This window comes from Hyperolius riggenbachi, chromosome 7 (genome assembly GCF_040937935.1).
Source record: "Hyperolius riggenbachi isolate aHypRig1 chromosome 7, aHypRig1.pri, whole genome shotgun sequence".
Classification (NCBI taxonomy): domain Eukaryota; kingdom Metazoa; phylum Chordata; class Amphibia; order Anura; family Hyperoliidae; genus Hyperolius; species Hyperolius riggenbachi.
This window is the reverse complement of record NC_090652.1, coordinates 314,747,482-314,771,263: the sequence shown is the minus strand read 5'-3', so window position 1 is coordinate 314,771,263 and position 23,782 is coordinate 314,747,482. Positions and strand designations below refer to the sequence as shown.

Here is a 23,782-nt window from a genome sequence, read left to right as displayed (position 1 = left end):
AAAAGAGTATCCACGGCAGTATAACCTTTATGGGGAAAAAAAAATCATTACAATTTTTGAAGAAAAAAAAAAAAAAAAAAGTCTGAAGTTTTAACTTTACTTCAAATTGCTGAGGGCACTGAAAGGGTTAAGCATCAGTGCTTACTGTAGGAGGAGAGCTCCTGCAGTCTAGTCACTGATCTAGGTAAACAAACAAGACACAGAGGTGAATTTCTTCAGCAACTTTATGTGGAGTAAATACTTTTCATTGTGTACTGTGCTAGAGTTCACTTTAACAGCTGCATACCTGCGTACAGCACGGCCTCTATCCGGTCCTTGATCGGCCTTATATGTCCCCCAGACCAGAGACTGCTGCCAGCTGTGCTATTAGGAGGCGGCACTATGAGCGGGCCAACAAGAAATGCGCAGGCTCCGCCCAGATAGTTCAGCATGGAGGCGACGGCGGTGGCTGTGGCGCGCTCATCTGGCGGGAACCACGTTGTAGAGAGGAAGGGGGCTGCGTTCATGGCAGTCGGACCTGCGAATCCATTCATTAGCTGACCCATGTGGATAAGTCTGAGGGGGAAAATAAAACAAAATATGTAAATTAAAAATGTTTTTATACGCGCATTTTTTACAGCCAGCGACAGTCCATATCTGACAAGTTTCTGTAAATTAATCATCTGCCACCATTATATGACCTGCTCTGTAATTCATGGTTATTAACATAATTTCCACAGTTCCGTTTTTAGCTGCCTATCAAGGTCTAAAATTTTGAGGAAGTTCAAACTTCACTTAGTCATGGGGAAAAAAAAAAAAAAAAAAAAAAAAAAGTACATACTGTATACACTCGCATATAAGCCGACCCCCCAACTTTTCCCTGAAAAACCAGGGGAAAATGATTGACCCCCATATAAGCCGGGGGTAGGAAATGCTGGCCGCCTTATTCCCCGAGTGTGTCCCAGTATAGCTAGTAAAGTGTCCAGTATGGGTAGGTAGTGCCCCAGTATAGCTAGTATAGTGCCCCAGTATAGCTAGTATAGTGCTCAGTATAGCTAGTATAGTGCTCAGTATAGCTAGTATAGTGCTCAGTATAGCTAGTATAGTGCTCAGTATAGCTAGTATAGTGCTCAGTATAGCTAGTATAGTGCTCAGTATAGCTAGTATAGTGCCCAGTATAGCTAGTATAGTGCTCAGTATAGCTAGTATAGTGCTCAGTATAGCTAGTATAGTGCTCAGTATAGCTAGTATAGTGACCATTATAGCTAGTATAGTGCCCCCAGTATAGTGCCCCAGTATAGCTAGTATAGTGCTCAGTATAGCTAGTATAGTGCCCCAGTATAGCTAGTATAGTGCCCCAGTATAGCTAGTATAGTGCCCCAGTATAGCTAGTATAGTGCCCCAGTATAGCTAGTATAGTGCCCCAGTATAGCTAGTATAGTGCCCCAGTATAGCTAGTATAGTGCCCCAGTATAGCTAGTATAGTGCCCCAGTATAGCTAGTATAGTGCCCCAGTATAGCTAGTATAGTGCCCCAGTATAGCTAGTATAGTGCCCCAGTATAGCTAGTATAGTGCTCAGTATAGCTAGTATAGTGCTCAGTATAGCTAGTATAGTGCTCAGTATAGCTAGTATAGTGCTCAGTATAGCTAGTATAGTGCTCAGTATAGCGCTCAGTATAGCTAGTATAGTGCTCAGTATAGCTAGTATAGTGCTCAGTATAGCTAGTATAGTGCTCAGTATAGCTAGTATAGTGCCCCAGTTTAGCTAGTATAGTGCCCCAGTTTAGCTAGTATAGTGCTCAGTATAGCGCTCAGTATAGCTAGTATAGTGCCCCAGTTTAGCTAGTATAGTGCCCCAGTTTAGCTAGTATAGCGCCCCAGTTTAGCTAGTATAGCGCCCCAGTTTAGCTAGTATAGCGCCCCAGTTTAGCTAGTATAGCGCCCCAGTTTAGCTAGTATAGCGCCCCAGTTTAGCTAGTATAGCGCCCCAGTTTAGCTAGTATAGCGCCCCAGTTTAGCTAGTATAGCGCCCCAGTTTAGCTAGTATAGCGCCCCAGTTTAGCTAGTATAGCGCCCCAGTTTAGCTAGTATAGCGCCCCAGTTTAGCTAGTATAGCGCCCCAGTTTAGCTAGTATAGCGCCCCAGTTTAGCTAGTATAGCGCCCCAGTTTAGCTAGTATAGCGCCCCAGTTTAGCTAGTATAGCGCCCCAGTTTAGCTAGTATAGCGCTCAGTATAGCGCTCAGTATAGCTAGTATAGCGCCCCAGTTTAGCTAGTATAGCGCTCAGTAAAGCTAGTTACGTGCCCCAGTTTAGCCAGTACAGTCCCCGCTCCCCATGGCCGCCGCTATTACCTGGCTGCATCTTCTATTTCAGTCTCCGTTCTTGTAAACATTCAGAGCAGCGCGCCCGGCGCTGCTACTGTGACGAGCGGCGAGCCAGGAAAGAGCGGTTCCCATAGTAACAGGACGCTCTTTCCTGCCTCGTCACAGTAGCAGCGCCGGGCGCGCTGCTCTGAATGTTTACAAGCACGGAGACTGAAATAGAAGATGCGGACAGGTAATAGCAGCGGCGGCGGCCATGGGGGGAGCGGGGGACCCGCGGACCACCATGACTCGCATACAAGCCGAACCCCCAACTTTTGGCCCCCTTTTTGGGGGTCAAAAATTCGGCTTGTATGCGAGTATATACGGTAATTACATAGTTCTTTAGTTTAAAAAAAGACATACGTCCATCGAGTTCAGATCATTCCCAAACTCCTCTCCCTGCGCTGTGCAGTAACCACTCATGCAGAAGTGCTCAGCATCCTATGCTGGAGGAGCACTGAAAGCAGCATGCAGATCCAGTGCACACATACACACTCTACTCATCAATAGCTCTAACTGCCAAGACCAGCCCGATAATCTGACACCTCCATGTGACATTTCCTATAGGAGGACATTGCTGCAGCTTCTGCTGGTTTATGTACTCAACTGGGTGAAGGTCAGAGGAAGGTTATGTATTGTTTGATCACTGAAAAACCAATATCCTCCCACCGAGTGCTGACAAGTATTTTACATTCCACTGTACAAATCACTGACCCATTCCATTCAGTCTCTGCACCAGAGGAGCTTACACTCTAATGTCCTCACCACAGTCACACACTATTATACATTTATATAGCTCTGACATATAACACAGCGCTGTACAGAGATCACTGATCCATTCCCATCAGTCTCTGCACCAGAGGAGCTAACACTCTAATGCCCTCACCACAGTCACACACTATTATTATTATACATTTATATAGCTCTGACATATTCCACAGCGCTGGGTTCATTTTCAAGCTACATCATTATGCATGTAGAATTTGCATATTTCTGGATCAATTCTAAATGACTTGCAGCCCAATGAACCTCCCCCACGATAAGCCAGTAATACCTTCTCCTGAGTGACAGATCCTCCACTGGAACACACCGCAGGCCGGCTCCAAGCACCATGAACATCAGCGTCAGCAGCACCGTCACACGCAGCCCTGCAGAGAGAGAGAGAGAGGACGGGGGTCAGTGCAGCAAGAGACCGGCAAGGAAGGGTTACTACACAGAACATGAAGGAGCAAACCATTAAAGGCATCTATTGGGGAGGGGGGGGGGGGGGGGGGGTGTAGGTAGGCGGAGCTCTATGAAGCCCTGTAGAGAGGACGGAGTCAGTGCATGAGAGACCAGTAACCACTCCCCCACGCAACGTGGCGGAGGAAACTATTACAGGCATCTATGAGGAGATGCAGGGAGGCGGAGCTCTATGAAGCCCTGCAGAGAGAAAGAAGGCGGAGTCAGTGCATGAGACCGGCAACCACTCCCCCACACAACGTGGCGGAGGAAACCATTAGAGGCATCTATGGGGGGGGGGGGGGGGGGGGTGAAGCGGCATACCACTACCACCAGGCAAACTAATCATTCCTTTATAACCTTTATATAGCGCCAACATCTTCTGTAGCACTGTATAAAGCACAAAACAAATAGTGGGGAGCATACAGGAGATACATGAGGGGTTCAGAGCTCTGTACAATCAGGACATCCAGCAATACAAATACAGACGGATGATATGTGGTGCCAGACATCACTAAAAACGGGTACGTGTTCATATGATAAATTTACAGCTTTTTTCCCTCCTAATTTACAAACTAGAAAAAAAAAAAAAAAAAAAAAAAAAAACAAAAAAAAGTTCTACTTTTTCGAATCCAGCGAGCTCAAAGGCCTGTACCCACCACACAATTTTCCTGACGATTTTTCCAACGACCAGAGATGTTTTTGAACCAAGAGCGATGGTTTCCATGATCTCGCGATGTGGGTACAGGTGTGTGATTACGCGAACGAGAGCTGCACAGGGTGATGGCCACCATTACGATCGCTTGGCTTCCTATTCACGCCTGTAGTGTAATTAAGGCCCATACACCCGGGCTACAACTGTCGCCGCACAGGTCGCCCGTGTGTAAGACGCGCGCCCCGAACCGTCGCCCGGCGATTGACGCAGTCAATCGCCTTCTACAGCTGTCGCCGCAACTGTCGCTAGTCCGCCGTGTGTATGTTGAGAAACCTTCGGCGACAGCTTCGCTGCTTTTTTTTTTTTTTTTTTGCGACTGGCAACATTTGTGCCTTGGGCACACCCGCCGGCCGGAAGATGGATCATGAAATACTCCGTGTCAGGGAGACGTCACTGGATACACAGTCCCCCATCGGGTGGTGAGAATCTAGCTGAAGACTCCATGGTAGAGTCAGATTTCTATTTCAATATTTTTTATTGGGTTTTTCAAGAAAAGAACACATGAAAGTACAATCTTATACATTTAAGCTTGTAATCTTTCAATATAATGGATATCTCAGTAGAATCTTAAATGAAAGGAGTTATACAATCTGAGTTCACTGGGAGGGATTCCTTGTGGAGCCTGGGGCCTAAGAGACACCCTGCTAAGGCCCAAAGGTCGCATCATACATATATTAGATTGAGTGCTTTGTGTCTTAAGTATACTACTTGTGATAGTTCTTGTATTATAATAATAATAACAATAATAATAATGCACAGTAGTAATGTTATTACTAAATTTTTGATAAAGCTTAATACACCATCTTAAATGAATTATAGTCAGATTTCTGCACATCTGCCCCAACTCTCTTCGCCCCCCCCCCCCCCCCCCCTGGTCTGAGGAGTCCTGCAGCCTGACCTGCACTCTCACCTACACTTGTGGATGTAGGAATAGATTTATAGAATGGTCTCCACTGCTGGGTTCCATCAGCTTTATGATGCCGCTCTGCTCTCTACAAAGGATAACGCTAGCATGCCAATGTGCGTGGAAATCTATGCCCCAACGATTGCATGCACCCCACAGCACAACAGTCGGACTGCTGTGAACGACACAAACGCCTTAAGACGCCAGGAAAGCTCAACTACCTCCGACAGCAGAGAAAAAAGCCCAGATATATGGGCCTCTCAATTACTGGTGACACCGCGTCGTGTGTGCGGAAAATCGATGCTCCAACGATTGCATGCGCCCCGCAGCACAACGCTCGGATGACACGACCACTTTAAGACAGCAAGAAACCTCGGCTACCTCTGACAGCAGAGAAAGGAGCGCAGATATATGAGGCTCTCAATTACTAGCGACACTGCAGAGACTCTTCCAGCGTACAGATCCAGCTCTCCCGGGGAAGCAGACCTGTGTGACAAGCTCCACTGCAGAAAACAGCATATATTGATGTTATGCCGGGTGGGATCGATCATTCCTTGTCTATAGCTCTTCATTGATGTGACCCCTCTGCCTAAGGGCCAGAGCACATCCACCATGGTAGTGTGCACCGGACCTGGCTATAGAGAGCCCAGACCACCACGACATCATCCACCAGATCGCCATGGCAGTGTACGCTAACCTGGCTGTACAGAGGCCGGACCGCCATGACAGTGTCCACCAGATCGCCATGGCAGTGAACGCTGAACCTGGCTGTACAGAGGCCGGACCACCATGACAGTGTCCACCAGATCGCCATGGCAGTGTACGCTGAACCTGGCTGTACAGAGGCCGGACCACCATGACAGTGTCCACCAGATCGCCATGACAGTGTACGCTGAACCTGGCTGTACAGAGAGGCCGGACCACCATGACAGTGTCCACCAGATCGCCATGACAGTGTACGCTGAACCTGGCTGTACAGAGAGGCCGGACCACCATGACAGTGTACGCTGAACCTGGCTGTACAGAGAGGCCGGACCACCATGACAGTCTACGCTGAACCTGGCTGTACAGAGAGGCCAGACCACCATGACAGTCTACACTGAACCTGGCTGTACAGAGAGGCCAGACCACCATGACAGTCTACGCTGAACCTGGCTGTACAGAGAGGCCGGAACACCATGGCAGTCTACGCTGAACCTGGCTGTATAGAGAGGCCAGACCACCATGACAGTCTACGCTGAACCTGGCTGTATAGAGAGGCCAGACCACCATGACAGTCTACGCTGAACCTGGCTGTATAGAGAGGCCAGACCACCATGGCAGTCTACGCTGAACCTGGCTGTACAGAGAGGCCAGACCACCATGACAATCTACGCTGAACCTGGCTGTACAGAGAGGCCGGAACACCATGGCAGTCTACGCTGAACCTGGCTGTATAGAGAGGCCAGACCACCATGACAGTCTACGCTGAACCTGGCTGTATAGAGAGGCCAGACCACCATGGCAGTCTACGCTGAACCTGGCTGTACAGAGAGGCCGGACCACCATGACAATCTACGCTGAACCTGGCTGTACAGAGAGGCCAGACCACCATGACAGTCTACGCTGAACCTGGCTGTACAGAGAGGCCAGACCACCATGACAGTCTACACTGAACCTGGCTATACAGAGAGGCCAGACCACCATGACAGTCTACGCTGAACCTGGCTGTACAGAGAGGCCGGAACACCATGGCAGTCTACGCTGAACCTGGCTGTATAGAGAGGCCAGACCACCATGACAGTCTACGCTGAACCTGGCTGTATAGAGAGGCCAGACCACCATGACAGTCTACGCTGAACCTGGCTGTATAGAGAGGCCAGACCACCATGGCAGTCTACGCTGAACCTGGCTGTACAGAGAGGCCAGACCACCATGACAATCTACGCTGAACCTGGCTGTACAGAGAGGCCGGAACACCATGGCAGTCTACGCTGAACCTGGCTGTATAGAGAGGCCAGACCACCATGACAGTCTACGCTGAACCTGGCTGTATAGAGAGGCCAGACCACCATGGCAGTCTACGCTGAACCTGGCTGTACAGAGAGGCCGGACCACCATGACAATCTACGCTGAACCTGGCTGTACAGAGAGGCCAGACCACCATGACAGTCTACGCTGAACCTGGCTGTACAGAGAGGCCAGACCACCATGACAGTCTACACTGAACCTGGCTATACAGAGAGGCCAGACCACCATGGCAGTCTATGCTGAACCTGGCTGTACAGAGAGGCCAGACCACCATGGCAGTCTATGCTGAACCTGGCTGTACAGAGAGGCCAGACCACCATGACAGTCTACGCTGAACCTGGCTGTACAGAGAGGCCGGACCACCATGACAGTCTACGCTGAACCTGGCTGTACAGAGAGGCCGGACCACCATGACAATCTACGCTGAACCTGGCTGTACAGAGAGGCCAGACCACCATGACAGTCTACGCTGAACCTGGCTGTACAGAGAGGCCAGACCACCATGGCAGTCTATGCTGAACCTGGCTGTACAGAGAGGCCAGACCACCATGACAGTCTACGCTGAACCTGGCTGTACAGAGAGGCCGGACAAAGGTGATCCTAGGCTAGGTTCTTGACTGCTGGGCCTCTGAGAAGTCCTGTGATCTATGGATAGGCTTACATGGATCAATTAAACCCAATATGGAAAATGGAATTTGATTGCATACATATTCCTACACTACAGGGCAAAATCAATTCCAATAGATTTCCGACCATTCCTCCCTCATTGCTCTAACTGATTGGTCCATTCCCAAGCTGCATACATTTACATAAATTCTGCCAATTTATGGGCATGTACTGTGAGAAGAGCAGCACCTGGATAACAGGCCCCGCCTCCTGGTTACCACCCAGTTTCTTAAATGCAAATAACTGACTTGCATACAAAGGGAATGCAAAAGTCTATTCAGCTTGAAATCGGTAAGGGACAGCAGGGAAAACCCCAGTCCTCAGCAGTCCAATCCTTGTACCTTTTGCAGAATATCAGCCTGTCCCTGATGGTTTCCTTGGAGAGAAGTGGCTTCTCTGCTGCCCTTCTTGACACCAGGCCATCCTCAAAGTCTTCACCTCACTGTGCGTACAGATGCGCTCACACCTGCCATTCCTGAGCAAGCTCTGCCCTAGCGGCACCCCGATCCCGCAGCTGAATCATCTTTAGAAGATAGGCCTGGCGCTGGCTGGACTTGGGTGCCCTGCAGCCTTCTTCAGAACAAATAACCCTCTCTCCTTGAAGTTCTTGATGATCTGATAAGTGGTTTAGGTGCAATCTTAGTAGCAGCAATATTGTTGCCTGTGCCCTTCTTATGCAATCCAATGATGACTGCACGCATTTCCCTGCAGGTCGGAGCTGTGCTTTTCAGCGCTGCTAGATTTGGGCGCAGCCAGCGCCGCCATAGACTGTAATGGGAATCAGTCTATAGCGGCGCTCAGTGAGTAACGTCGGAACCGTCAGAAGACGGAGCCGAAGTTGCTTAAAAACAGAATAATTCGGCCTCCAGCAATCGCACAGTAACTCTCTAATGAGTATTTAACAGCCCCACCTAGTGTTTCCACCCCACCCTTTAGATTGTAAGCCTCTGGCAGGGTCCTCCACTCCCTAGTGTAATCTACAGGATTGTGTGTTCCTGTCCTATGACAGCCTGTACTTGTATTACTGGGCCTACCTAACCAGCCCATATCACACGATCATGTATTTTGAACAATTTGCATGTTTAACTTTGTTCTATGTTGTATAACCTTATGTCTGTCATCCTTGTATCATTGTATATATTTATTGTCCAGCGCTGCGTAATATGTTGGCGCTTTATAAATTCAATAAATAATAATAATAATAATAATAATAATAATAATAATAATAATAATAATTTCATTCCCCCACTATCCATGGCGGCCTGGAGGGGGAATAGTAATTAAAACGGCCCGGACTTGTGCAGAAGCAGGATCAGCCTTATAGCGCTGTATCCTGCGCCCAAGTCTACCGGCGCCGATTTTAAATGTACTCACGCATTTCCCTGCAGGTAACCAAGGCTAACAGAGGAAGAACAATGATTTCAAGCATCACCCTCCTTTTAAAGCATCCAGTCTGCTATTCTTACTCACCCAGTATGACAGAATGTTCTCCAGCCTTGTGCTCAGCAACTCTCACCTGTATTATCCCTGTATTATCGAGGAGATTACAGGCTAGGACACTAAGCAGTGCAGGAAACCACCCGTCCCCTGCATTTTGTGTTTGTACATTTTGAAGTGAATTTGGGGTTTTTTTTTTTTCATAGTTTCCCTTTCTCAAATTTAGTAAAATACAGTATAACAACGCATTACAAATGTATGTAAAAGCGCAGTCTTCTGCAGCTCCACTGAAATACATTGCGTGCATTTTACATGCGTTTGGGAAATATGCAGCAAGTTGTGCGTTTTGAAAAACACTTTGTAAAAACGCAGATATATTTGTTGGTTATGTGGCCCATAGACTTGCACTACGGGGCACAAATGCGTGCGATTCTGCCTAGTGCGCTCCTAGCCGGGAATGATCTCAGCAGGTGTTTTTTTGGCTGGGCTGGAAATGGGTTTTTGTAGATTAAGTTCATTTTCCTAGCAGAGAAGGACTTTGGTCTTCATAACATTCTGAAGTGTGTTCAAACAGATGAATTGCTGATGGCCATCATAACAACTAAAGCAACAAACTTTGTGAAAATTGGCATTTGTGACATTCTCAGACCTTTGGTCAGGACGCTATTTGAGTACTTTGTTGATATAGCCACTTGTCCTGTCATATGTGCTTTCTTGCAAAATGTTTGTATTGTAAACTTTCTCAATTATTAAAAAAAAAAAAAAATACACATTTTAACCACTTCGGGACCACAGTCTTTTCGCCCCTTAAGGACCAGAGCCTTTTTCTCCATTCAGACCACTGCAGCTTTCACGGTTTATTGCTCGGTCATAAAACCTACCACCTAAATGAATTTTACCTCCTTTTCTTGTCACTAATACAGCTTTCTTTTGATGCTATTTGATTGCTGCTGCGAGTTTTACTTTTTATTATATTCATCAAAAAAGACATGAATTTTGTCAAAAAAATGACTTTTTTAACTTTCTGTGCTGACATTTTTCAAATAAAGTAAAATTTCCTATACATTTGAGCGCGAAAGTTATTCTGCTACATGTCTTTGATAAAAAAAAAAACATTCAGTGTATATTTATTGGATTGGGTAAAAGTTATAGCGTTTACAAACTATGGTGCCAAAAGTGAATTTTCCCATTTTCAAGCATCTCTGACTTTTCTGCGCACCTGTCATGTTTCATGAGGGGCTAAAATTCCAGGATAGTACAAATACCCCCCAAATGACCCCATTTTGGAAAGAAGACATCCCAAAGTATTCAGTGAGAGGCATGGTGAGTTCATAGAAGATTTTATTTTTTGTCACAAGTTAGCGGAAAATGACAGTTTGTGACAAAAAAAAAAAAAAAAAAAAAAGTTTCCATTTCTTCTAACTTGCGACAAAAAAAAATGAAATCTGCCACGGACTCACTATGCTCCTCTCTGAATACCTTGAAGTGTCTACTTTCCAGAATGGGGTCATTTGTGGGGTGTGTTTACTGTCCTGGCATTTGGGGGGTGCCTAATTGTAAGCACCCCTGTAAAGCCTAAAGATGCTCATTGGACTTTGGGCCCCTTAGCGCAGTTAGGCCGCAAAAAAGTGCCACACATGTGGTATTGCCGTACTCAGGAAAAGTAGTATAATGTGTTTTGGGGTGTATTTTTACACATACACATGCTGGGTGGGAGAAATATCTCCGTAAATGACAATTTTTTTATTTTTTTTACACACAATTGTCTATTTATAGAGATATTTCTCCCACTCAGCATGGGTATGTGGAAAAATACACCCCAAAACACATTATACTACTTCTCCTGAGTACGGCGATACCACATGTGTGGCACTTTTTTGCACCCTAACTGCGCTAAGGGGCCCAAAGTCCAATGAGTACCTTTAGGATTTCACAGGTCATTTTGAGAAATTTCGTTTCAAGACTACTCCTCACGGTTTAGGGCCCCTAAAATGCCAGGACAGTATAGGAACCCCACAAATTACCCCATTTTAGAAAGAAGACACCCCAAGGTATTCCGTTAGATGTATGGTGAGTTCATAGAAGATTTTTTTTTTTTGTCACAAGTTAGCGGAAATTGATTGTAATTGTTTTTTTTCACAAAGTGTCATTTTCCGCTAACTTGTGACAAAAAATAAAATCTTCTATGAACTCGCCATTCTCCTAACGGAATACCTTGGGGTGTCTTCTTTCTAAAATGGAGTCATTTGTGGGGTTCCTATACTGCCCTGGCATTTTAGGGGCCCTAAACCGTGAGGAGTAGTCTTGAAACCAAATGTGGCAAAATGACCTGTGAAATCCTAAAGGTACTCATTGGACTTTGGGCCCCTTAGCGCACTTAGGGTGCAAAAAAGTGCCACACATGTGGTACCGCCGTACTCAGGAGAAGTAGTATAATGTGTTTTGGGGTGTATTTTTACACATACCCATGCTGGGTGGGAGAAATATCTCTGTAAATGACAATTATTTGATTTTTTTTACACACAATTGTCCATTTACAGAGAGATTTCTCCCACCCAGCATGGGTATGTATAAAAATACACCCCAAAACACATTATACTACTTCTTCTGAGTACGGCGATACCACATGTGTGACACTTTTTTGCAACCTAGGTGCGCTAAGGGGCCTAACGTCCTATTCACAGGTCATTTTGAGGCATTTGGATTCTAGACTACTCCTCACGGTTTAGGGCCCCTAAAATGCCAGGGCAGTATAGGAACCCCACAAGTGACCCCATTTTAGAAAGAAGACACCCCAAGGTATTCTGTTAGGAGTATGGTGAGTTCATAGAAGATTTTTTTTTTGTCACAAGTTAGCGGAAAATGACACTTTGTGAAAAAAAAAACAATACATATCAATTTCCGCTAACTTGTGACAAAAAATAAAATCTTCTATGAACTCATCATACACCTAAAAGAATACCTTGGGGTGTCTTCTTTCTAAAATGGGGTCACTTGTGGGGTTCCTATACTGCCCTGGCATTTTAGGGGCCCTAAACCGTGAGGAGTAGTCTTGAACCCAAATGTCTCAAAATGACCTGTGAAATCCTAAAGGTACTCATTGGACTTTGGGCCCCTTAGCACAGTTAGGCTGCAAAAAAGTGTCACACATGTGGTATCGCCGTACTCAGAAGAAGTAGTATAATGTGTTTTGTGGTGTATTTTTACATATAACCATGCTGGGTGGGAGAAATATCTCTGTAAATGACACATTTTTGATTTTTTTTACACACAATTGTCCATTTACAGAGAGATTTCTCCCACCCAGCATGGGTATGTGTAAAAATACACCACAAAACACATTATACTACTTCTCCTGAGTATGGCGATACCACATGTGTGACACTTTTTTGCAGCCTAGGTGCGCTAAGGGGCCCAACGTCCTATTCACAGGTCATTTTGAGGCATTTGTTTTCTAGACTACTCCTCACGGTTTAGGGCCCCTAAAATGCCAGGGCAGTATAGGAACCCCACAAGTGACCCCATTTTAGAAAGAAGACACCCCAAGGTATTCCGTTAGGGGTATGGTGAGTTCATAGAAGATTTTATTTTTTCTCACAAGTTAGTGAAAAATGACACTTTGTGAAAAAAACAATAACAATCCAATTTCCGCTAACTTTTGACAAAAAATAAAATATTCTATGAACTCATCATACACCTAACAGAATACCTTGGGGTGTCTTCTTTCTAAAATGGGGTCACTTGTGGGGTTCCTATACTGCCCTGGCATTTTACGGGCCCAAAACTGTGAGTAGTCTGGAAACCAAATTTCTCAAAATGACTGTTCAGGGGTATAAGCATCTGCAAATTTTGATGACAGGTGGTCTATGAGGGGGCAAATTTTGTGGAATCGGTCATAAGCAGGGTGGCCTCTTAGATGACAGGATGTATTGGGCCTGATCTGATGGATAGGAGTGCTAGGGGGGTGACAGGAGGTGATTGATGGGTGTCTCAGGGGGCGGTTAGAGGGGAAAATAGATGCAATCAATGCACTGGGGAGGTGATCGGAAGGGGGTCTGAGGGGGATCTGAGGGTTTGGCCGAGTGATCAGGAGCCCACACGGGGCAAATTAGGGCCTGATCTGATGGGTAGGTGTGCTAGGGGGTGACAGGAGGTGATTGATGGGTGTCTCAAGGTGTGATTAGAGGGGGGAAATAGATGCAAGCAATGCACTGGCGAGGTGATCAGGGCTGGGGTCTGAGGGCGTTCTGAGGTGTGGGCGGGTGATTGGGTGCCCGCAAGGGGCAGATTAGGGTCTAATCTGATGGGTAACAGTGACAGGTGGTGATAGGGGGTGATTGATGGGTAATTAGTGGGTGTTTAGAGGAGAGAATAGATGTAAACAATGGATTTGGGAGGTGATCTGATGTCGGATCTGCGGGCGATCTATTGGTGTGGGTGGGTGATCAGATTGCCCGCAAGGGGCAGGTTAGGGGCTGATTGATGGGTGGCAGTGACAGGGGGTGATTGATGGGTGGCAGTGACAGGGGGTGATTGATGGGTGATTGACAGGTAATCAGTGGGTTATTACAGGGGAGAACAGATGTAAATATTGCACGGGCGAATTGATAAGGGGGGGGTCTGAGGGCAATCTGAGCGTGTGGGCAGGTGATTGGGTGCCCGCAAGGGGCAGATTAGGGTCTAATCTGATGGGTAACAGTGACAGGTGGTGATAGGGGGTGATTGATGGGTAATTAGTGGGTGTTTAGAGGAGAGAATAGATGTAAACAATGGATTTGGGAGGTGATCTGATGTCGGATCTGCGGGCGATCTATTGGTGTGGGTGGGTGATCAGATTGCCCGCAAGGGGCAGGTTAGGGGCTGATTGATGGGTGGCAGTGACAGGGGGTGATTGATGGGTGGCAGTGACAGGGGGTGATTGATGGGTGATTGACAGGTAATCAGTGGGTTATTACAGGGGAGAACAGATGTAAATATTGCACGGGCGAATTGATAAGGGGGGGGTCTGAGGGCAATCTGAGCGTGTGGGCAGGTGATTGGGTGCCCGCAAGGGGCAGATTAGGGTCTAATCTGATGGGTAACAGTGACAGGTGGTGATAGGGGGTGATTGATGGGTAATTAGTGGGTGTTTAGAGGAGAGAATAGATGTAAACAATGGATTTGGGAGGTGATCTGATGTCGGATCTGCGGGCGATCTATTGGTGTGGGGGGGTGATCAGATTGCCCGCAAGGGGCAGATCAGGGGCTGATTGATGGGTGGCAGTGACAGGGGGTGATTGACGGGTGATTGACAGGTGATTGACAGGTGATTGACAGGTGATCAGGGGGGATAGATGCATACAGTACACGGGGGGGGGGGGGGTCTGGGGGGGGTCTGGGGAGAATCTGAGGGGTGGGGGGGTGATCAGGAGGGAGTAGGGGGCAGATTAGGGACTTAAAAAAAAAATAGCGTTGACAGATAGTGACAGGGAGTGATTGATGGGTGATTAGGAGGGTGACTGGGTGCAAACAGTGGTCTGGGGGGTGGGCAGGGGGGGGGGTCTGAGGGGTGCTGTGGGCGATCAGGGGGCAGGGGGGGGGGAAATCAGTGTGTTTGGTGCAGACTAGGGTGGCTGCAGCCTGCCCTGGTGGTCCCTCGGACACTGGGACCACCAGGGCAGGAGGCAGCCAGTATAATAGGCTTTGTATACATTACAAAGCCTATTATACACTGTTGCAGCGGCGATCCGGATGCCAGTAACCCGCCGGCGCTTCCGAACGGCCGGCGGGTTACGGCGAACGGGGGGCGGAGCCAGTCCCCGGCGGCTGATCGCGTCACGAATGACGCGATCGCCGCATAGCCACTCCCGCAGCCGCCCCCGCCGATGGGCGTATTGCGGTCGTTTGGGCCCAGACTTTGCCGCCGCCCATCGGCTGGGGGCGGTCGTTATGTGGTTAAAGCACACCTGTAATGAGAGGGAGATGGAGGCTGTCATCTTTATTTCCTGTTTAACAATGCAGATTGCCTGGCTGTCCTGCTAATCCTCTGCCTCTAATACATTTAGCCACAGCCCCTGAACAAGCATGCAGCAGATCAGATGCTCTGACTGTGTGTGACTGGATTAGCTGCATGCTTGTTCCAGGAGTGTGATTCAGACACTGCTGTATCCATAGAGATCAGTACCACAGTCTCAGCCACCCAGAAGGATCCACCTGCAGCCCAGCACACAGGCTTCACCCAGAGGGGAGATGCCGACCTGCCTGGACGCAGGAACAAACAGCACTGAGGGTGGACTAACCATGTGACTTTTATAGGGGAAGTGCTGTCTGTTCCTGTGAGGAGAGACGTCTCACCTTTGCCCTGAAGGATTGTGGGAAAAAATAAATATGGCTATCTCCATATACCTTTTGGTGTGCTTTAATCGGACATGAACTCAGAACTTCCTCTCTGCTCTAAAAGATAAACAAACAGCATAATAATCTTTAGAAAAATGTTTTTTTCTGTTACAGCCGATACAAATCCTGCAATAAATCTGCAGTGTATCTACGTCCTGCTTTCATGGAAGCAGACATAGGGTTAACATCCTGTGTTTACAAATTAGCTGCTCTGCTGAGGCAGCCAGCTGACACAGCTGAGAGATGAAATTACGGCAGTGATTAGTCACAGATGAGGAGGAATTAAACAGGGTAAACTCTAAATACATACAGGGTGCATTTCTCTGTTTTCCTTCTGGCATGTGCAAGAGTTCAGGTCCACTTTAAAACTACAAAAGGTGGAAGCGCTCCTCAGCCAGGCATGGTACCCCGGTTACTGGCATCCCTGCACCCCCACATACCCCCTGCACCCCCACACAGGAGCCCTGAGACAAGTACGGCTGTCTGGCTGAAGCACTCTGCCTCCTCTGTGTTGTACCAGCCGCCTCCTGCGTTCAGCCTGACAAGCCACATTAGTGTCAGGACTGGTGACAGCGATGTCAGCGCAGGGAAGAGACTGTCAGGAACAGAAACGTTGCCACAGATGAGAATAGACAGAGCTCTAATTATCAAACCAAACACCACAGCAAACATTCCTGACGTGACAGGATGGAGAGAAACCTCAAATAGAACCACGTCTCCCAACAGCCGTCACATGGCCTAACACACACATGACAGGCCGAGTGACTGCATGAGGAATCAGGGGAAAGGAACACACTGATGACACCGGCCAAACATAACCCCACACACACACACACACACACACACACACACAGCAAATGCTGCTACACCTCGTGTTCATTTACTGCCACATTTAAAATGAGCTTTCATTTTGGGCGACTGTTTTGGGTATGAGCACTGTACACAGGCAGCTTGCGATTGATAGCAATCGTTCATGCTCATCAACAGAGGGGAAAATAATAAGATTTCTGATCGGACTAATAAAATCAATCCAACGGTCGATAGAATGATCTTGGTTGATGGACACCAGTAATGTCACCTGACTCGATCGATTGTATGGTCAATTGTTCAGGAGATTGAGCCATTAATGGGCACCTACGCTTATCCAAAATGTGCACAAAGAAATACGCTCCCCATATATCAGTTTTTCCCCAAAAAGTGGCAAAATTATCAATCTTCAATGGGAATCTGATCAGAGATGGATTGATTCTTTCCACACATTGCACATTCTCAATAGATAGCAGCAGGTAATTCATTGAAAAATTGATCTAAAAGCAGCATTTCTGTTTTATGCCTGGTACGGGAAATTGCATAGTGTGCACCAGGCATTGAAAAGTGCAAAACTATCGGCCGATTCGATCAGAGTGCTGCGGACATCAAATGGCGGGGGGGGGGGGGGGGGGGCTAGGAGTAGTTGGTTGATAATTGATGCGTGCGTGGCCTACTATACATGGCAACACAGCAATCTGACTCAGCAAACCATTATTGTAAAAACTGACAGAAGCATAGCAATCTACACACTGCTTATCTGCTATCTGATAAGGATCGATGGAACAGATGTCCTGATAGCTTTGTTCTGATCAATAAGCCACAAAACCGCAGACATCAATCACCTGCTGCTCCACAAAAATCCACCACCAGTGCCAATCTGTACGAATCAACTGAAGATCTATAGATAATCAAGGTGGTGATAGGTCAATATGTGACCAAAAGATATCAATGCATACGACAGCCACCTCTAGTAGAACCACTTTAAATCTGGTTTTATATGAGCTTTCCATAATCCTCTGCGACAAAGCAAGCCAAAGCCATACACACCCAATTTTTCTGTTCCAATTCTTGGCAGATCGCCGATTCAATCTGTTCTAAGACTATGAGACAAACATCCAATCGGTCAATTCTCAAACAATTTTGGCTTAAAGAGAATCTGTATTGTTTAAAAAAAAATAAATTAAATAAATTAAAAAAAAAAAAAAAAAAAAAAAAAATAAAAAAAAAAAAAATCGCACAATAGTAAACCTAGCAGTGCGTTAGGGGACATCTATTACCCTCTGTCACAATTTCGCCGCTCCTCGCCGCATTAAAAGTGGTTAAAAACAGTTTTAAAAAGTTTGTTAATAAACAAACAAAATGGCCACCAAAACAGGAAGTAGGTTGATGTACAGTATGTCCACACATAGAAAATACATCCATACACAAGCAGGCTGTATACACCCTTCCTTTTGAATCTCAAGAGATCATTTGTGTGTTTCTTTCCCCCTGCAGCTATTTTCCACTAAAGTGTCAGGCTGTCTCTTCCTGCAGAGTGCAGACAGCTCTTCCTGTATGTAATTCCTCAGTATGTGAAAGCCCAGCCAGCTCAGAGGAGGATTTATCCAGCTTGTAAAAGATAAAAGATAAGAGAGAAGAGAGAAGCTGCTCTAATCTAAATACACAGGCAGTGTGCAGAGAGGGGCCTGGAGGGGGAGATGCATCACAGAACCACAACACTGAAGAACTTGGCAGCCTTCCAGACACAGGCTGACAAGTCTGACAAGAGAGAAATAAGTTGATTTATTACAGAGATGGTGATAGTAGAACGTGCTGCAGTAAGCCAGAACACATTAGAATAGCTTTTGGAACTTGTAGGATGATAAAAAACAGGATGCAATTTTTGTTACGGAGTCTCTTTAAGATCGTGTGTATGCAAAAAGATAAAAAACAGGGAACACCAAGAGCCCCAATAGTGTAATACGTACTGGATAAGGTGGCAATAAGTTCGTATTGCTAGATACTCACAAGTCAGGGTCACCAGCAGGCAACCACTGTAAAGGCAGGTGGGGAGATTGTCCTGACCCCACTCAGGATTAAGAAGTCGCTCTCTGTAGACAGGAAGAAAGGGTAGCAACCCTCCACCCAGGGTGGACTCAAAATTGTATACAATGAACAGAGGCGGCAAAAGTATACGATTAGATTAAATGAGTTTAAAAACCAACCTAAATGGCAAAATTGAAGGAGGAAGTGGTGGTCTTACCTCCCTCAAGCAGACACGACAACGACTGCGATTCAGACAGTCAAACACATTTATTAGGAACTCCAAAAAGAAATGCAACGAGTTTCGCAGGTCAAACCCCGCTTCATCAGGCAATATAGGGAGGAGTATCAAACAATCTGCACAAGGATTCAAGTTAAAGAGACACTGAAGCGAAAAAAATATATGATACAGTGAATTGGTTGTGTACTATGAATAATTACTAGAAGATTAGCAGCAAAGAAAATATTCTCATACTTATATTTTCAGGTATATAGTGTTTTTTCTAACATTGCATCATTCTATAATATGTGCAGATTACACAACACTCAGCATTCAAAATGATTCTTTCAGAGCAGTCTGTGAAGTAATGACCTCTCCTCTAGCAGAGAAAAAGTAAACAGTTTACTTACAGTTGAGATAATAAAAGTCAGATAACAGCCCTCTCCACGACTAACTTAGTCGGAGAGCTTAATGGCTTTTTTGCATAGAGATAACAATTGGAGTTTCTCAACTCTTCCTGTACTGGAAACATTAGACTGAAGTATCTGATCTTAATGTTTTATTTCTTAGCTGTACTACACATACAAATCATAATATCATTTTTTTCCGCTTCAGTGTCTCTTTAAGCGCCTCTTGTGCAGATTGTTTGATACTCCTCCCTATATTGCCTGATGAAGCGAGGTTGAACCTGTGAAAAGCGCGACATTCCTTTTTGGAGTTCCTAATAAATGTGTTTGACTGTCTGAATCGCAGTCGTTGTGTCTGCTTGAGGGAGGCAAGACCACCACTTCCTCCTTCAATTTTGCCATTTAGGTTGGTTTTTAAACTCATTTAATCTAATCTTATACTTTTGGCGCCTCTGTTCAGTGTGTATGCAAAAGTCCTCAGAGGCTGTTCACATATACAAGGGCTGGAGGAATCCTAGCCAAGAGGTAGTTTTGGTCAGATCAGATGGAACACATTGGTTGATGGGGGGTGGGGCAGAAGAATCTATTGGAAATCGTTCTGCAGTGTATGACAATCGATCGTTTGGGACCACAGGGCAAAACTGTGTGTATGGCTAGCTTAAAGGGGATCAGAGATTAAAAACTATAGCAAGTAACTTGTCTATATATCTTATCTAAAGTTTAGATGGTTTACACAGCAAATCTAGCTGCAAACAGCTTCAACAGTATTTGGCCCCATTCACACTTAGAAGCGCAAAACGCCGGCGATTTTTGCAGGAGTGATTTTTCAGCGATTTCACGCAGAAAAAGCACTGGACAGTGTGGAGATCTCAGCAATCGCATTTAGCGCTTCTATAGCACTGAAACGCGATTGCCGGGAAATCGCCTGAAAATGGTGCAGGCTACGCGTTTGCGTTTCGTGATTTTGGGCAATTTGCGCAAATCGCCCAAGTAAGCACAGGCCCATAGGGTTTTATTACACTAGCGCTTTCAAAAGCGCTAGCGTTTGAGGGTTTTGCCGAAATCACCGGCAAAACGCTGAAGTGTGAATTGGGCCTTTGAGTATTTCTTCCTGTGATACAATGAGGGTAGCCATGTTCTGCTTGTGATCATTACACACAGGCAAGCTGTTCTGCATCTCCAGCCCTCAGCTCACTCCCCTCTCCTGCTCCCTCCTCCCCTCTGCCTCTGAAATCTCTGGCTAGCAACACCTTCTTCTCCTGCCCAGACTGAGCTCTCATAAGCCCTTGCTACATGGGTCTCAGAGGGCCTTGACACTGGAGGAGCTCTGGGCGAGGCTTGTTTAGTGTGTAGGGAATTAGGGTATTAAAACAGTATCAAGTATTTGGTTCGAGGAATGCCCTATAAACTATATGTAAGGAACACAATTATGCAATGAGTAAGTGTTTATTTCAGATCCACTTTGACAGTGGCAGTCTGTGCAAAAAAGGTGTCACTTGAGTTATATACTGGCTGCCTCATGTCTATTGAATAAAGTGGTCTGAAACGCTAACATTCAATAAAAATGTGTTTTCCTACTTTTTATTACTCACACAGTTATCAGATTTGCTTTTTGTGCACAAGTAATATTGTCTGTTTACAAAATTACAAGTTTCCAAAGTGCAGTGTACTTTGCCCTGAAAATTGCCATTGTATTTTATTCCAGCTGCTTTTTACTATATATTAACCTGCCTGGCGTTCTATTAAGATCGCCAGGCAGGCTGCGGGAGGGTTTTTTTTTAATAAAAAAAAAACTATTTCATGCAGCCAACTGAAAGTTGGCTGCATGAAAGCCCACTAGAGGGCGCTCCGGAGGCGATCTTCCGATCGCCTCCGGCGCCCAGAATAAACAAGGAAGGCCGCAATGAGCGGCCTTCCTTGTTTTGCTTATATCGTCGCCATAGCGACGAGCGGAGTGACGTCATCGACGTCAGCCGACGTCGTGACGTCAGCCGCCTCCGATCCAGCCCTTAGCGCTGGCCGGAACTTTTTGTTCCGGCTGCGCAGGGCTCAGGCGGCTAGGGGGGCCCTCTTTCGCCGCTGCTCGCGGCGAATCGCCGCAGAGCGGCGGCGATCAGGCAGCACACGCGGCTGGCAAAGTGCCGGCTGCGTGTGCTGCTTTTTATTTCAGCCAAATCGGCCCAGCAGGGCCTGAGCGGCAGCCTCCGGCGGTACTGGACGAGCTGTGCTCGTCCAGACCGCCCAGCAGGTTAATATCTTCTAGTGAGCTGTTCTGAACTGTGTGTGTGTGCGCTTGAAGCAGAGACAGCTTCACAGAGAGCTTGTTTACAGTTAATGTTAATTCCATGTAACAACATTGCAATGTAAACAAAGATACTGTTATCTCCAGTCTGGATGCAGATTCAAAGCTGCATAGCACAAAGTGCTGTGTTTATTTCAGTGATGTTCTGCTACAATTTCTGGGATAGTAGCTTTAACCTTCCTGCCGGTAAGCCCGAGCTGAGCACGAGGATATCTCAGCCCCTGGTGGGGCGATTTGCACCATTTAAAGTGCTGTATGCGCAGCTAGCACTTTGCTAGCCACGCGCACAGTTTGAATGCCGCCGCTTTGCGGCGATCACCCGCACGCAGCGGCAGAAGAGGCGCCCCCCCGACAAATCCCTGCGCTGCCCAGACCAATGAGTTCCAGGCAGTGCTATGGCAGTGGTGTTTCATGTATTTATTTATTTTTTATTTTTTTATTTTTTTTAATGGATTTCTGCCTGTTTGGCACAAAAAAATTAACCGCCAGGAGGGTTAAAGGTGACAGATTTGCAGCAGATTCAACCATCAGATAGATTTCTGTCAGATGCCTGTCAAGTCGAATCTGACAGGAATCTGATGTGTGCCACACACGACCAGATTTACAATAGATTTCAGAATGAAATCTATTGGAAATTATCTAAATGCATTATTGGACCATTAGATCCAATGCAACCCATCAATCTGTTGCCAGCAGCAGATCCACCTAGATTTTCCATCCTGTCAGATAGATAAAATCCATCAAAATCGATTGAAATTGGCCACAAATCAATCAATAGATTTGAAAGAAATCGATTTCTGATCGATCCTATAGAATAGATTGCTGAAATCGACCAGTGTATGGGCCCCTTAAAGTGAACCAGAGACGAAGCACCCTTGTGTATTTTACCATAGAAATCAGTGGGAACATTAGAGAAAACATTTACCCTGCTCTCTGTTCCATCCTCACTGCTAAAAGTGTCTGTTATCTAGCTGAGATAAGAATCCCAGACTGAGCATTGAGTCTGGCTTTGCTATAATGACTCAGCTATAATGATTCCTGAGCAAAGCCAGCAGGGGGCAGGCTTGGACTTGAAGACAGCAAAGAACACAGTCTCAGCTATAATTATTCTGTAGCAAAGCCAGACCGACTGCTTAGTCGGGATTCTTATCTTAGAGGTGATAACAGGCAAATTAAACAGAGAACAATGTAACAAAGAGCAGATTAGGTGTTTACTGTCATGTTCCCACTGATTTATAAGGTAAAATACATGAGGTTGCTTCATCTCTGGTTCTCTTTAAGGAATCTTTTAGAGCAAAGTAGAAATGTTGGCTTTCAAACCACTGGCATAGCATTTGCATGTTGCATTTGCTAGCAGAGAGAGTTGCAGTACCAGCACTGAGCACCAGGCAGTGGTGGACACCATTATGTAATGCAGGCACCAGCTACAATCAATTTTGGTTTCCCATGATGCATCACTTCCAAATATGCAAAGCATCTCTTTATGCCCCTAAACGTCAGACACCTCCAAAACTGCTGGTGTAGAGCAAGTCTAAAGCTTATACATGTTACAGGGCCACATCAACCCCACACGCACTCAGCATGTTTCGGATCAGGATGTGAGCCTGGCTTTTAGGGACAAAGAGGTGATTTGCATATTCAGATGTGATGCATCATGGAAAACCACACTTGCTCACTTACAGCTGAATTATATCAAATACCTTCTGTGTTGCATTTTAGTAAGATGGATTTTCTGTCTCTTTTGGCTCCTATACTCTCCCAGTTGTTCTGGGTCACCCCGAGCTCTCTGTATTCTGCATCTCCAATTAGGGAAACACTGAGCAGTTAGCAGGCAGATGTGATGTTAAACTGGACCCGAACTCTTGCACAGGACAGAAGGAAAACAGAGAAATGCACCCTGTATGTGTTTAGAAAGTTTAGCCTGTCTCATTCCCACTCATCTGTGTCTAATCACAACTGTAATTGTGATCCCTCAGCTGTGTCAGCTGACTGCCATGGCAGAGCAGCTAATTTGTAAACAGGATGTTATCAATATGTCTGCTTCCATGAAAACAGGAAGTAGTCACTATAGATTAATTGCAGGCTTTGTATCAGCTGTAACAAAAAAAAATGATTTTCTTTAAAGGTTATTATGCTGTTGCTTATCTTTTAGAGCAAAGAGGAAGTTCTGAGTTCAGGTCCGCTATAAGCAGGCTTGGCTCCCCATCTCCTGGGACTCGTCCAGCAACAACCTCTGCGTCCTCCCTCCGCTGCTGCTGATTGGAGGGGACGTGCGGCAGACATCTTGTCTGATATTGATTTCAGCATCACACTAGATTTTCCCGATGAGATGATCACAGACGACGGCCT

At 46.1% G+C, this 23,782-nt stretch overlaps 1 protein-coding gene across 1 annotated transcript in view; it reads right to left on the bottom strand.

Annotated features, from left to right (window-relative positions):
- Nucleotides 1-23,782, bottom strand: part of SLC49A4 (solute carrier family 49 member 4) — a 75,036-nt gene that overhangs the window by 38,548 nt on the left and 12,706 nt on the right. Inside the window, exons 2-3 of the mRNA XM_068246210.1 lie at nucleotides 3,399-3,492; nucleotides 287-555 (exon numbers count right to left, since the gene is read on the bottom strand). Of these exons, the coding sequence (XP_068102311.1) occupies nucleotides 287-555; nucleotides 3,399-3,492 (363 nt within the window). The remainder of the gene's footprint in view (nucleotides 1-286; nucleotides 556-3,398; nucleotides 3,493-23,782) is intronic.